Source organism: Aethalodelphis obliquidens, unplaced genomic scaffold (assembly GCF_003676395.1).
Source record: "Aethalodelphis obliquidens isolate GAN/ISIS:26980383/991018 unplaced genomic scaffold, ASM367639v1 scaffold59, whole genome shotgun sequence".
NCBI lineage: Eukaryota > Metazoa > Chordata > Mammalia > Artiodactyla > Delphinidae > Aethalodelphis > Aethalodelphis obliquidens.
In genome coordinates this window covers 10,693,384-10,709,784 of record NW_020838003.1, presented here as the reverse complement: position 1 = coordinate 10,709,784, position 16,401 = coordinate 10,693,384, and the positions used below count along the sequence as shown (strand labels likewise).

Below are 16,401 nucleotides of genomic sequence, written 5' to 3'. Positions count from 1 at the left end.
CTGAGCCAGGAAGAAATAGAAAATATGAACAGACCAATCACAAGTCATGAAATTGAAACTGTGATTAAAAATCTTCCAACAAACAAAAGTCCAGGACCAGATGGCTTCATAGGTGAATTCCATCAAACATTTAGAGAAGAGCTAACACCCATCCTTCTCAAACTCTTCCAAAAAATTCCAGAGGAAGGAACACTCCCATACTCGTCCTATGAGGCTACCATCACCCTGATACCAAAACCAGACAAAGATACTACAAAAAAAGAAAATTACAGACCAATATCACTGATGAATATAGATGCAAAAATCCTCAACAAAATACTAGCAAACAGAATCCAACAACACATTAAAAGGATCATACACCATAATCAAGTGAGATTTATCTCAGGGATGCAAGAATTCTTCAATATAGGCAAATCAATCAATATGATACACCATATTAACAAACTGAAGAAGAAAAACCATATGATCATCTCAGTAGATGCAGAAAAAGCTTTTGACAAAATTCAACACCCATTTACGATAAAAACTCTCCAGAAAGTGGGCATAGAGGGAACCTACCTTAACATAATAAAGGCCATATATGACAAAACCACAGCAAACATCATTCTCAATGGTGAAAAGCTGAAAGCATTTCCTCTAAGATCAGGAACGAGACAAGGATGTCCACTCTCGCCACTGTTACTCAGTATAGTTTTGGAAGTCCTAGCCATGGCAATCAGAGAAGAAAAAGAAATAAGGGAATACAAAATGGAAAAGAAGAAGTAAAACTGTCACTGTTTGCAGATGACATGATACTATACATAGAGAATCCTAAAGATGTCACCAGAACACTACTAGAGCTAATCAATGAATTTGGTAAAGTTGCAGGATAGAAAATTAATGCATAGAAATCTCTTGCATTCCTACACACTAATGATGAAAAATATGAAAGAGAAATTAAGGAAACACTCCCATTTACCATTGTAACAAAAAGAATAAAACACCTAGGAATAAACCTACCTAGGGAGACAAAAGATCTGTATGCAGAAAACTATAAGACACTTATGAAAGAAATTAAAGATGATACCAACAGATGGAGAGATATACCATTTTCCTGGATTAGAAGAATCAATATTGTGAAAATGACTATACAACCCAAGCAATCTACAGATTCAATGCAATTCCTATCAAACTACCAATGGCATTTTTTACAGAACTAGAACAAAAAAATCTTAAAATTTGTATGTTGACTCAAATGACCCTGAATAGCCAAAGCAGTCTCGAGGGACAAAACTGAGCTGGAGGAATCAGACTCCTTGACTTCAGACTATACTACAAAGCTACAGTAATCAAGACAACATGATATTGGCACAAAAACAGAAATATAGATCAATGGAACAGGATAGAAAGCCAAGAGATAAACCCATGCACCTATGGTCAACTAATCTATGACAAAGGAGGCAAGGATATACAATGGAGAAAAGACAGTCTCTTCAATAAGTGGTCATGGGAAAACTGGACAGCTACATGTAAAACAATGAAATTAGAACACTCCTTAACACTGTACACAGCAATAAACTCAAAATGGATTAGAGACCTAAATGTAAGACTGGACGCTATAAAACTCTTAGAGGAAAACATAGGAACAACACTCTTTGACATAAATTACAGCAAGATCTTTTTTGATCCACCTCTTAGAGTTTTTCACAAAAATAGACAAAAGGGACCTAAAGAAAGTTAAAACTTTTGCAAAGCAAAGGAAACTACAAACAAGACCAAAAGACAACCTCTGCATGGGAGAAAATATTTGCAAATGAATCAATGGACAAAGGATTAATCTCCAAAATATATAAACAGTTCATGCAGTACAATATGAAAAAAACAAACAACCCAATCCAAAAATGGCCAGAAGACCTAAATAGACATTTCTCCGAAGAAGACATACAGATGGCCAAGAAGCACATGAAAAGCTGCTCAACATCACTAATTATTAGAGAAATGCAAATCAAAACTACAATGAGGTATCACCTCACACCAGTTAGAATGGGCATCATCAGAAAATCTACAAACAACAAATGCTGGAGAGGGTGTGGAGAAAAGGGAACCCTCTTGCACTGTTGGTGGGAATGTAAATTGATACAGCCACTATAGAGAACAGTATGGAGGTTCGTTAAAAAACTAAAAATAGAATTACCTATGACCCAGCAATCCCACTACTGGGCATATACACAGAGAAAACCATAATTCAAAAAGACACATGCAGCCAGTGTTCATTGCAGCACTATTTACAATAGCCAGGTCATGGAAGCAACCTAAATGCCCAGCGACAGATGAATGGATAAAGAAGATGTGGTACACATGTACAATGGAATATTACTCAGCCATAAAAAGGAACCAAATTGAGTCATGTGTAGAGACGTGAATGGATCCAGAGACTGTCAAACAGAGTGAAGTAAGTCAGAAAGAGAAAAACAAATATCGTATATTAACGCATATATGTGGAATCTAGAAAAATGGTACAGATGAACCGGTTTACAGGGCAGAAATGAGACACAGACATAGAGAACAAATGTATGGACACCAAGGGGGAAAGTGGCAGGGGGTGGTGGTAGTGGGATGAATTGGGAGATTGGAGTTGACTAATATACACTAATATGTATGAAATGGATAGCTAATAAGAATCTGCTGTATAAAAAAATAAACAGAATAAAATTGAAAAATAAAAATAATAAAATTTAAAAAAAGAATCTGCCTGCCAATGCAGGGGACACGGGTTCGAGCCCTGTTCCAGGAAGATCCCACATGCCACAGAGCAACTAAGCCCATGTGCCACAACTACTGAGCCTGGTCTCTAGAGCCCACGAAGCACAAATACTGAGCCCGCATGCCCCAGCTACTGAAGCCTGCACACCTAGAGCCCGTTCTCCACAATTACAGAAGCCACTGCAATAAGAAGCCTGCACACCACAACGAAGAGTAGCCCCCGCTCGCCCACGCGTAGCAACAAAGACCCAACGCAGCCATAAATAAATAAATAAATTTATTTATTTAAAAACAAACAAAAAAAAGAAAGCAGGTTTGCTTAACCACAAAACCAAGCAGGCTTGCTTAGCAACAAAACCAGGCAGCAGAAGCATGAGATATGCCCCAAAATAATTAAACAATGGTGGAATGAGACCCACATCCTGCCCAGTGAGCTCAGTAAGTTAATGATCCTAGGACATGCTCTCTGCACACATAAAAAACAATAACTTAGAGAAAGGTGCTCATTGTACAGAGACCTGAAATACTTTTTTATAGTCCTGGCTTGATGATGTAGGGACAAAAAAACTCCCCTGCCCAACCCGGAGGAGGAGCTAATGATGGAAGCATGACGTCTACTCAAAAATGAAGAAAGTGGTCTTTTCCCCCTCCTCACTTTTCCTTTGATTATAAAACTGTAGCCCACTAAGTTCTTGGAGTATAGCACCCTCTCGCCCACCCACTTGTAAGCCTCACAAGCATCCTATTCTAATAAGTCACTTCTTATCTCTCACTTTGCCTCTTGCTGAATTCTTTCTGCACTGAGACATAAAGGACTGGGCACTTCAGAGCCCCTCCGGAAACAATACGTATTGATTTCAGATGGCAACCGAGGCAGGACAGTGGTAAGATAAGAAGGTCTGGGGTCAGGTCCTAGAAGAGTCATGGGACGCCACGAGCCAGGAATATTGGGGAGGACACTCCGCCGATGACTGCCCATTTTAGATGGGCTGATCAACCCTAAATACTATGGGGCTCTGATCAGGCACCTAGGTACAGGCCAGGGGACAGGGAACTGGAGGAACTGTGGCAATCAACATAGATTGCCATAGAAAGGTGGTATGGATGTTTAGAGATGTGGAAGGGATAAGGTGTCAATGGAAACGGTATATAAATGGAAGAAATTTTACTGTTTGGGTTGCTTCTGACAGAATTTGGCAATCTATACTTTTCTTCTTAATTCTGAGACTTTTCTTCTACATTCTATTATCTATCCCTGATTAAAACTCAAGTCTATGTGTTTCTCCCAAGGCCTCTCGTCTTTTGAGCTGGCCCACACTCTGTCTGTGGAATGTGTTTCTCTCTAAATAAATCCACTTCTCACCTATCACTCTGTCTCTCACTGAATTCTTTCTGTGATGAGACATCAAGAACCTGAGTTTCATTAGGTCCTAAAGCCAGGTGTGTGATCTCAGTTAAAAGATCGTGGGTTCAAGTCCCAACCTGGGTTTTAGCCAGGTTCGAGTCCTTGCTGCCTGGATTCAAGTCACAATCTGAGTTACACAGTGTTACTACTAAATAAGAAAACTTAAGATAGATGAAAAAAAGCTGTAAATTAAACAGTCAGGGCTATGGGAAATCCATGATGGCCACTTGGCTCTTCCCGGCTCCCTGGCAAACTCCTTTTTTTATTTAATGGGTTAAAGCCCTTCTTGGCTACAAGGCTGATGCCCTCACAATAAAAATTAAAAAAAAAAAAAAAGGTTAAAAATGTGTTTTTCACTTGGGGTATACTTTTTACAATTTTTAGTAATCAGGGTAACCATTTTATTGAACAAATTATACAAACCTATGTGATCAATTATCCAGACGTATTTTACAAACAAATTAATTTTAATTTGGCTATATTTGGTAAAAAATAAGGGTCATTTTAAAGAAAAAAAATTATGTTTTAATAGATACAAAATTTTAGTTTGCTATTTAAGGTCCGTATCTACTGTCTAAAACTCACTTTTCAAATAGCTCTTTGTTGCTATGTTATATTATTGTAAAGCTTAACTGAGTTATTAAGAAGGTATTTTATGCTTGTTTCTAAAGCTGATCATTGTAATCTATTTTTGGATGAAGACTAGATGCCCATAATCTATAACCAGGGAATTATACATACTAAAAAAAAAAATGTAAAGGACTGTGTCCAACCTAGATAAAAGGCCTCTTATCAGGTATTCTTAAGTACATCATGCCCAAGACAACTGAAGGGGATCAACTTCCAAGACTAGAGGTACTTTTCCCCTAATTACTAGAAGTGCCTGACGGAGGACTTCCTGAGCCCTGATGTCAGTCTTCCCCTCCCTCTGACCCTTACAAGTGCTGACCCTTTATTCCAATTTGCAGCCAGACCAGTTCTTGCTCACTGTCAACAGCACTGGGGACCCCTTCTGTACTCTTCCTTTGCGACAATCTCTCGGGCATTAACACCTGGTTGGGAGACTACTTTGGAAGGGATAACATCTAAAGTTGTAAGCACAAATCTTAATTAAACTGCATGGTGGATTTTGACACAGTAAGAAAACCTTTGGATGGCTAACTATTGCTCTGGTGAAAGCTGCTATATCTATGGAAATGGCTGCTCCAACAAGGGCTATCTCACAGGTGGGAGCCGTTGCTCCAGCCAAGGCTATTATCCCAGGGGAAAATGCACCCAAGGGTGAGGAGAGACCTCCTTTTATCCCAAGCTACCCAGCGGGCCCATTTTCAGCCTAGTTAGCACCCGCAGCAGCATAAGTTACCAACCAACTGCCCCTACGGTTCTGCCTCCAAGAGAAATTTCTGATAAAAATCAAGGAACAATAAGAGTTCATATGCTTTTTTCAATGTCCTATCTAAGTCTGGCAGAGGATAAGTTGGGAAGTTTTTCTGAGGATTCTGAACTTTTCACAAAGGAGTTTACTGGGTTAATGAGATCTTTTGATCTCACCTGGGGGGATTTACAGATCTTATCCCACTGCTACACCCCTGAGAAAGAACAGCATATAATACTGGCAGCCAGAGCCCATGCTGACCAAGTGGCAGCCCAAGCCCAAAAGGGCCATACAATACACCAGGTGGGAAACAACACTGTCCCCGAAGCAGATCCACAATGGAATGGCCAGATAAATTTTATTGACAGGGATTGATGGGACCATATGAGTAATTGTTTAAGAGAGTATGAGAAAGCTTACAGTGAAACACGTCAATTATGAAAAAGTGAAAGAAGACCAACAGGGACCAGATGAAAATCTTACAGTTTTTCAAGGGAGATTAGTGGAAGCTTTTAAAAAGCATACAAATGTGGACCCCTCCTCCCCTGACAGACAGGCCCTTTTGGCTATGCATTTCATAGCCCAGTCTGCCCCAGATATCGGTACAAAATTCAAAAAACAACTGCTGGTCCTCAGACCCCTATGAATGATTTGCTCCAATTGGCTTATTTGGTTTTCAATAAGAGGGATGTGGCCAAAAAGACTGAATGCACCCAGAGAGATAAACGAAAAGCCCAAATGATAACAATGGCTTTGTCCACTCAGAGACCACCAAAGGGGAGGCCAGGTTTTCTAGGCCAATTTGGCCATAGTAGACCACAAGGCCCATGGGTACCCAGACAAAATCAGTGTGCCCTGTGTGGACAGAAGGGACACTATAGGAAAGATTGTGATTGATGTGCCCTTTGCAAACAGCCAGGAAATTGGAAGAGGGAATGCCCCAGATGCCAGAGAGCAACGGGGGCCTCTCATCCTTTGATGGTTTCACAATCAAAGGACTGAGGGGGTCCAAGGCCCAAGATAGCCCTGCCTAAAATTATCATCTACCTAACTAATGCTGAACCTCAGGTGGTCATTGAAGTGGTGGGCCACCTGATAAAATTTCTTACAAACACTGGTGCAACCTTCTCAGTCTTAACATAAAAGACTGGAAGCCTTAACAACCATAAGAAATACAGAAGGGAGTATCAGGAAGGAGACAGGCACACACTTTCCTGGGACCCCTTTTGTGCAACATCAATGGCTGGTCATTTTTATATTCCTGATTATCCTATTTTTTTAATGGAAGAGACATGTTAATTAAGTTAGGGTCCGCTCTGTTTCTCAAGGGACAAGGAAGGCACCCTTATCACCAAATGATATTAACAAAAAATAAAGAAGAACAGATTAAATCTATAACTGAGGTAAAAGACTCAGTAGACCCTAAAATATGAAACACTGATGTTCTAGGCCTAGCCAAAAACAAACAGATTGAAGCCGTAAGTGACCCTCTTCCAGATTTAGAAACTGTTTGGGAAAAAGTGGTTTGGATCTTCAAAATCATGGTTATAATCTCTTTTAATGACTCCTTTAATGCTTAATTTCTTTTAATTTATATCTTTTCATAGACTCATCCTCTGACGCTTAACATCCAAGAGGGCTTAAAGGATGATGCTAAACAAAGTGACATTCGTTTACAGTTCTCCCAACAGAGAAGGGACAGTCAGCCAGGTGTTTTACTCCTTCCCCAGGCAGGCCTACTTCCCATCTCAGCAGGAAGCAGTTAATGATCAGTTGTCACCCCTTACTCCCTTTTAAGCATAAAATGGTAAACACCTGGAGGGGGGAATGATAGGGACAGAGTAAAGGGACAAAGCAGGTGATTAAATAGTTAATCAATCCCACTAGGGGATTGTAAGTAGAAAAAATATGGGAGATCCCTGTAAGTTAATGATTACTCAAGAAAGGAGGTTTGCTTAACCACAAAACCAAGCAGCCTTGCTTAGCAACAAAACCAGGCAACAGAAGCATGAGACACGCCCCGAAACAATAAAACAATGGTGGAATGAGACCCACATCCTGCCCAGTGAGCTCAGTAAGTTAATGATCCCTAGGACATGCTCTCTGCACACATAAAAAACAATAATTTATAGAAAGGTGCTCATTGTATAGAGACCTGAAATACTTTTTTACAGTCCTGGCTTGACGATGTAGGGACAAAAAAACTCCCCTGCCCAACCTGGAGGAGGAGCTGATGATGGAAGCATGACGTCTACTCAAAAATGAAGAACAGGGCCTCCCTGGTGGCACAGTGGTTGAGAGTCCGCCTGCCAATGCAGGGGACACGGGTTCGTGCCCTGGTCCAGGAAGATCCCACATGCCGCGGAGCGGCTGGGCCCGTGAGCCACGGCCGTTGAGACTGTGCATCCGGAGCCTGTGCTCCGCAACGGGAGAGGCCGCAACAGTGAGAGGCCCACGTAGCGCCAAAAAAAAAAAGAAGAAGAAGAAAGTGGTCTTTTCCCCCTCCCCACTTTTCCTTTGATTATAAAACTGCAGCCCACTAAGTTCTCGGGGTGTGGCACCCTCTCACCCGCCCGCTTGTAAGCCTCACAAGCATCCTATTCTAATAAATCACTTATCTCTCACTTTGCCTCTTGCTGAATTCTTTCTGCATTGAGACATCAAGGACTGGGCTCTTCAGAGTCCCCTGATACCACATCTATCAGTTTCAGGAGGACTGTCTACAATTCCAAAAGTCATGGCAGTGGTTGTGGGCAGATGCTGTTCTCATTTAAGTTTCAGGGTAGAGAGTATGCTCAAACAAAATAACAGACTCAGAAACTCAGCCTTCATCTGCATCTCCCCACAAAATCCAGCTCCAAGGCTCTTTTCCCCATCAAGCACAAAAAGCATTCTGATGGCAAGTCTGATGATTGCTCTACAGTAATGAGCCCACCAAGGGAGCTAGAAGAGGCCCAGCTGCAGAGGCCCAGCTCCCAGCTAGAAGAGGCACTCCCATTGAGGGTGACAATGGCAGGACAAGGTCTAGGACTAGTACTTCTGCATCAAGCTGCAGAGCAAGGTCTGGCTACTCTGGAAGTTCACATTTTCTCTGTGTCTCCCCTGAGTTCCATTCATCAGAGATAGGACCACATACACTATTCTTATTCCTCATTTAAATCTCCTTAAAATGATGAAAAGCTAAGGAAAAGGTGGGATATTTCCCTCAAATCTATAGAAATACACACTGACAGGCTTCTAAGAAGTATAACTAAGAATCACATCACATAGATAATTTCTACTTTGGGGACAATTTAAGTGCTTGATATGCCTACAGAAACACATTGTTCCAAAGGCCAAGGCAATGTCTAATGAATTTAAGTCTGAGATGTCTTTATTGAGTTTGAGAATCCAGATGAAAAGACATCGAAACTGTTAAAAGGTAAACTGAGGCATATTAAAAATTTTAAGAGTTTATTTGAACATTTATCTATTCAAACGGTCCAGAACCAAACTGGAAATGGTTAGGAACACACCTTGGACAGGAGCCAGGTAAAAGATATATGAAGAAAGTGTGAAGCAAAGTAAAATAAATTATTTGATTGGCTATAGCTTAAAGCCTAGTTGGCTATTTGTGACTAGTTATCCTTAGCACTCTGATTTCCTAACCTTGAGGCAGTTACAAACTTAGATTTGGGTTTGCTTATTTAGGCTGCCACAGCACAGAATCACATCAGTCTAACGTTCTCCTCATTTAATTAATTTAACAAACATATGGAGGAGGATGGCTGTGTGATCAGGAGGCCCCCTCCAACAATGCTGACCCTTGGCCTAAACGTCTTACCTGTCTCCCAGACACACAAGACACCCTATGAAGACCCATATCCCCAAAGAGTACTCTTATCCTAGGGCCAGTGCAGCCTCAGGAGCTCTTTATAGTCCTCCCTTGAATCAGGGTTGCAAGAACTCCTGCCTCTCTGTAGCAGATCCCAACCAGAAAAATACTGTAATGTTTATAACTGGGGGAGGATAGGTAGGAAAAGTCCATGCCAGAAGGCTGGATCAGCAAGGGCTGCCACTTTAGAACTTTCCTCATCCCCAGAGGCAGGCATACAAATCTTTAACTGAAGTGCTTATCGGATATGAGTCTATTTGTTTGGGCTGCAGAAGAGTGGTGTCTCTGGGTTACTGTTTATCACTGCCCTCCAGTTCTGTGTCCTTAAAAGTGAGCTCATCTGTTTCCAACTTCTGAAAGAGTAAGTTGCAAAGTCAGCTGGAACAAGTAAGTTTCAGGATGCTACTGCTCTGTCTCCTCCTTGGAGCATGTCTTTTATTTTCACATAAAATATCCTAAGCTGAGTCTAGGGACCTGATTGAAAACATCTGCCTGTTAGTCTGTCTGTTACTTTAAGAAAGGAAGAAGTTTATGCAGGTAAAGTTTCTATTAGGACTAGAACTGCTATACCTTTAAGTCCCCTTCTGACTCCTATATACATATACATATGTATGTATATATAACATTTATATATGGAATATATATTTATGAATATTTGTATATTTATATAATATTGCCATATAAGAAAAATATTTACTTTTTGTCTCTAGTTCCTGGCACAAAGTTCCTAAAACCCTTGGAATTTCCTGAGTGGCGTCTTTTCTCATTCATAAGGAGCCCCCTTTGAATGCACCAGAGTTTATACTAATGAGGGGACTTTTGTAAAGTCCCAAAGAATGGGGGCTGGTTGCCAGAGGAACCAACCACCTGATTAGTGGGTTGGAACTTTTAGCCCCACTCAGATCTCCAGGGAGGGGAGAAGGACTAGAGATTGAGTTCAATCACCAATGGCCAATGATTTCATACATCATGCCTATGTAATAAGACCTCCATAAAACCCCAAAAGGACAGGGTTCAGAGAGCTTCAGGGTTGGGAAATAAGTGGAGGTGAGGGGAGAGTGGTGCACGTATAAAAAAGGCATGGAAGCTCTGTGTTCTTTCCCACATACCTTGCTCTATTTATCTGCTCAATCTGGCTGTTCCTGAGTTATGTCCTTTTATAAAAAACTGATAATTAGGTACGTGAAATGTTTTCCTAAGTTCTGTGAGTCACACTGGCAAATTAATCAAACCCAAGGAAGGGGTCTTGGGAACCTCTGATCTATAGCCAGTGTAGGGAAGCAAAAATTTGTCACCCCAAAATGTGTCTCTTTGACATGGAGATTTTTTTTTTTTTGCGGTACGCGGGCTTCTCATCATGGTGGCTTCTCTTGTTGCGAAGCACAGGCTCTAGGCACGTAGGCTTCAGTAGTTGCAGCACACAGGCTCAGTAGTTGTGGCTCACGGTCTCTAGAGCACAGGCTCAGTAGTTGTGGCACACGGGCTTAGTTGCTCCACAGCACGTGGGATCTTCCCGGACCAGGGCTCAAACCTGTGTCCCCTGCATTGGCAGGCAGATTCCTAACGACTGCGCCACCAAGGAAGTCCCGACAAGCTGGACCTGTGATGGGCTTCTGAAGTGGGGGTCAGCGAGCTTACAGAACTGAGCCTGCAACCTCTGGGCTCTGATGCAAACTCCAGATAGATAGTGACAGAACTGAGTAAAGTTATAGGACACTCAGGGGTCGCAGAGTTTCTTGATGTGTGGAAAATCCACATGTCTGGTGTCACAAGCCAAGTAGTGTTGTAGTAGAATACTGAGAGCAAACGCGAACAGGAGGAAGTGTGTGTTTTCCTTTACAAATATAAAACGAAATTTCCCAGGGCCTTGATCCCTCTGTCTACAACTGAACAGGCTGTGAGCTACTTTTGTAAATTTATTAAGGACCACCCCGTTGCCACCACCACGGGAGACAAGATATCACAGAATCACTGCTGAGGTTTTAAAGAAAGGTGCTGAAAGACTAACCCAATTCCCTAGAATACTAAAATTCAAATGAGAGACTTGCCCATAGTCAGTCAGTAAGTGATTAAATGGGATAATACATGTAAAGTGCCTGTAACCGTGCCTGGCACAGAGCGCTATCCATTAGTTGGCTATGATTAACCCCTTCGATCAGATATTCTAGCTGCAGGCTCATAGCATCCCACACACTCGCTGCGTCTGGATTATACGAACTGCTTTGAATTGATAATCAAGTTTAAGGTTTTCACTTGTGTAATGCATGTCTGTTAACTCTGAGTACGATTTTAATGTACATTCTCGGATTTGGCCGCTTGGTGCCCTTTTAGCTTTAAAAAGGAAACACCGCAAATCAGTATTTTGGGTTCAGTAAGTTTTTCTCGGTGTTTTTTTTTTTTTTTTTCCTGTTACAACTGCTACGTATTTTGATAATAGGAACTCCTTTACCTGAAGAACTCCCTTACAGGTCAAGGTGACCGCAATCCTTCCCGTTTCACGTTACTCGAAAAGCTCCCACCAACCGGTCATCCTGCTGATGTCACTGCGCATGCCTGCCTGTGACAGGACGCTCGGGAATGACGTCAGGCCCCCGCGGGTCCGCGCTCTCCGGAGCGCCATGCTGGGCGCGTCAGGCACGGGGCTCGTGCGGGCCCTGCGGGCAGGGACGCAGGTGTGGCTGTGGGGCTCGCGCGGCCGCTCCCTCACCTTGCCGCACGCGGCTCGTGGGCTACACGCGGGAGACTGGCGGCCCTCAGCCGGGCGGGGACCGCTCGAGCGGCGGCCGAGCCTGCCTGCGGCGGCGATCGTGAACTCGGCGCCCCGCCCTCTGCAGCCCTACCTGCGCCTCATGAGATTGGACAAGCCCATAGGTGAGTGTGGACGGATGTGGCGGTCCGGGGGCTGCGGGCGCAGTGGAAGTGAAGCCCGAAAGCCGGGGCTTGGCCGCCAGGTGCCGAATACCGTCAAGACACCCGAACAGAGCTATCTCCGAGGTAACCGGCCGGCTGTCAAGCCTCTCTGAATCCTGAGCACGTGAGCTGGGCAAAAAATTCGCTCATTCCACAGTCCGTGTTTAAGTAGTGAATCGAGCAGAAATTCCGTACCTGTATCTCTGCATTTGCGCAGATTTACAGTGTGGAAACACTTCTACGTTCATTATATTTCATCCTTCCCATAATCCCAGAGCAAGTAATTGAGACGATAAAGACGCTGAGGAAATTAAGGCTCTTTGGCAGAGCCAGACCAGATGATGCTGAGGTTTTTTTAGCTCTTTGCCCTGCACCATCCGTCACACAAAGATTTAATTCATTTGGATGCTGCAGGTACAGCATTTATGGACTACTTATCAGCTCACAGTCGCCTCCTAAGGGAGGATTTTGCTGAACTTCCTATTTAAATTCACCTCTCTCCTCAGTCTCTCTTTACCCTCCATTTTTCTTCATAGCATTCGCCACTAGCCGTATGCATTTATTGGTTGATACACTTCTCCAGTACAGTATAAGCTCCACTTATATGGGACTTTTATATCTAGTGTCTAGAACAGCCTAGCGGTAGTATTGAATGAATTAAGTCCTACAGCATTGCGTAGCCTTAGGGCTAGAAAGAGCTATGGAAACTTTGTACTTTCAAAGAACTCCCAGTCTAGTTTAAAAAGAGTATTGTGTGAGTTGGAGAAGATTCGGTTAATAGTATTATGTATGTTAAGAAGATACAAGCCTGCTTGCTTTGGTTCTAAATAAGGTGACTGCAGGATTTTCAGACAACTTATGAATAGTACTATCAGAATTCATTCAGCAAACATTTTTTGAGCCCTTACTGTATGCCAGGAACAATAAATTGACAGTAGTAGAATTCCAGGTTCAATACTTCTTTACTTAAATTCTTCTTTTGTGGGGTAATTTTATGTTTATTGTTTTATTTTGTTGAATTTTGATCTTGTTAAAAAGTGGGTTTCGTTGTTTTTCAGAAAGGATTACAACTTCCTACAACCATGTCACAAACTACATTATTTCAGGAGGTTTCAGCAGGTAGCACTTTTTCCACTAAATTGGTGGTATAACTGGTTTTACCACGTTTATGGCTGAAACTGCATTTATGTTTTCTTTTTTTTTTTTTTTTTTTTTTTTTTTTTAGTATGTGGGCCTCTCACTGCTGTGGCCTCTCCCATTGCGGAGCACAGGCTCCGGACGCGCAGGCTCAGCGGCCATGGCTCACGGGCCCAGCCGCTCCGCGGCATGTGGGATCTTCCCGGACCGGGGCATGAACCTGTGTCCCCTGCATCGGCAGGCAGACTCTCAACCACTGCGCCACCAGGGAAGCCCGCATTTATGTTTTCTTGAAGACAATGTGTAATTAGTGAATGAATCTTAGCCTCAGTTTACACAAGCTCTTTGGTCTGCCCATCACCTCTCAGAATGCTTACTCACTTTATAATCTCCCAGAGGGTTTTTACTTTTTCTATAATAAGTATATCTTTCTGAAACCTATTGTATCCTCCCACCTCTGCATCTTTCTTCATGGGAGAGAACAGAATGAAAGTGTCATAGGGGAGACCAAAAAATGTTGGTGAGAATCAGGAGGGCAAAAGAACAATAAGAACTCATGGGTGTTTAGAGCTTTAGGTATCCAGAGTGATAGCCTGGAGCCAAACTGCTTGGATTTGAATTCCAGCTCTGCCATGTTTTTGCCTGTGTGACCTTGGACAAATTACTGTCTCTATGCTTCAGTTTCTGTGTTTGTTAAATGGGTATAATAGAAGTTGTGCCTATCTCATAGGTTTGTTGTGAGAATCAAAACTATTGTAGGACAGCACCTGGCACAGAGTAAGCACTATGAATTTGTTATTGTTTTCATTATCACCATTATTAATATTGTCATAACAACTCTAAGAGGTAGATGATGTTCTTTCCCCTCTTTTGTAGATGAGGAGTGCTGAGGCTTCAAGTTTAATATACTTTAGTGTCTAGTGTCACTTACTAGGAGCAGACATTGAACCTTCACTGCAGGAACCCTCCTCATCTATAGGGGTGCCCTGCAGATTCCTATCAGTGAATACTGTACCTAAAATGCAGACTTACAGCCAAGGAAATTTTGACACTGACACAAAATGCTATAGGTGGTTACACATCTTTCTCTAGAATTCTTTTTTAAATAGCGCCTTCATTTCTACTTGTACCAGGAAAATGCCTGTGAAGTAGTGATCTTTTTTTTCTGTCAGGGCAGGATCAGCTAGCTACTCCTCTGTCCCTCTGAGCTATACTGATAGGTCCAGGGAAAAGGAAGTGGTTAAACCCATTGTGTTTTAACCTCTTCGTGCATCTGTTTCCTCATCTGTAAAATAGGAATAATAATAGTGCCTACTTTATAAGGGTGTCTTTGAGGATTAAATGAGTTTGTATATATAAAGCATTTAGAACACTGCTTGACATTTCACAAACATTTAGAAAATAGCATTGTTGTTATTGTTTTAGATGGGACACACTGAATATGAGTCTGCCCAGGACAACCTGAATTCAGGTCTAGACTGGTCATTTCTGATTTTTAGCCTCTCCTTGCCTTGCCTTTTCTGTGTGTTTAAGCCCCTTTTGGAAAAGACTTCCTGAGTTTTTCCTACTCCATCCCCCATTAACTTGGGTGGCATTGTTTTATGCCTTTATAGCATCGTGTACTTTCCCTGTTGTTGAATTGATCTATTTCAGTGTTATTTATTTAACCGTGTTTCTTCCTTTGCTTTATAAGCTGTGTGAAGGCAGAAATCAGCCCTCACTTAGTCACCATTGTATTCCCAGTTCCTGGAACAACTCTGGTACAAAATATGTGCTTTATAAATATTTGCAAATGAATAAAGCTTAAATTTAATGAAGCTTAAACATAATCATAATGACTTTGTCATTTGACCATTTTTGTACAGGATCGATTTTTCTTTAGCCAAATGTCCTATTTATTCCACTTTTTGAGGAGGAAGAAATTATCCTCTACCCTTCTAAGTTAAGTCTAAGAATTAAGTTGACATGAGACAGATTAATAGGAAAAAATCAAACAAAAATTTAATAGCATGTGTGGGTGAGAGAGACCCAGGAAGACTGAGTAACTCACCAAAATGGCCAAAATACCCTCACCTTAAATATCTTCAGCTAAAGACACAGCAGGATATTGGGGGTAGTGGTTTGGGAATTAAAAGGGGAGGAAGGTAATTCACTGGAGATAGAAAAGTAAATGTTTGGTAAATGGTCGTCTCTGGTCTCTAGGCCCTATCAAGTTTCCCCACCACACCTAGCCCATATTTTTGGCAGATATCTGATGATAGGTCTACTCTGGTAACATTCTTGAAAATGTTCTTGAATCTTCTGTTTCTTAAAAATAATTGGCCTAAATTAATCCTCATGCCAAAGGGACACATTTGTGGGGTGGCACTCTTATATTGCTAATATACACTCTTATATTACGAATAGAAAAGAAAAGCTCAGAATTTATCTAATAGGTACAATATCCAAATATTTGTTGAAAGATTTTCTTTTGAAAATAGGATATCTACTACAGGTTATGTGTGAAGACTCCTATCCCTACAATTTATTTGGTTTTAGCTTAATTTCATCTAGTTTATGGGCTGAGTACCAAGAACTAATCCCATTTATGCATGTAGTAGCAAAATATTTTAAAAAAAACAATAGGTTAATCCTTCTTTCCCCCCCAAACCATTTTATTATATTATATTAACAATAAAGAAAGTTTTATTAAAGTTTTTTGAGGAGGTAATACATGCAGATGATACAAAATTTAAAAAGGTATAAGGGTATAGAGTGAAAACTAAGTCTTCCACCCCTTTTTCCCAACCAACCAGTTTTCTTCCCCAAAGGCAACTCTCAGTATCAGTTTCTAATGTTTCCTTCCTGACATAGTTTATGAACATACATTCAAATGTATGTATTTGTTTTATATGTGTATGCATTTGCGTATACACACACACACACACACACACACACACACACACACACACACACACA

The 16,401-nt window shown here is 41.6% G+C and overlaps 1 protein-coding gene across 1 annotated transcript in view; it reads left to right on the top strand.

The window, feature by feature from the left end:
- Positions 1 to 11,930: 11,930 nt before the first annotated feature.
- COQ2 (coenzyme Q2, polyprenyltransferase) overlaps positions 11,931 to 16,401 on the top strand; it is a 19,103-nt gene continuing 14,632 nt past the window's right edge. The window contains exon 1 of the mRNA XM_027087561.1: positions 11,931 to 12,267. Coding sequence (XP_026943362.1) covers positions 11,934 to 12,267 — 334 coding nt within the window. The 5' untranslated portion in view covers positions 11,931 to 11,933. The remainder of the gene's footprint in view (positions 12,268 to 16,401) is intronic.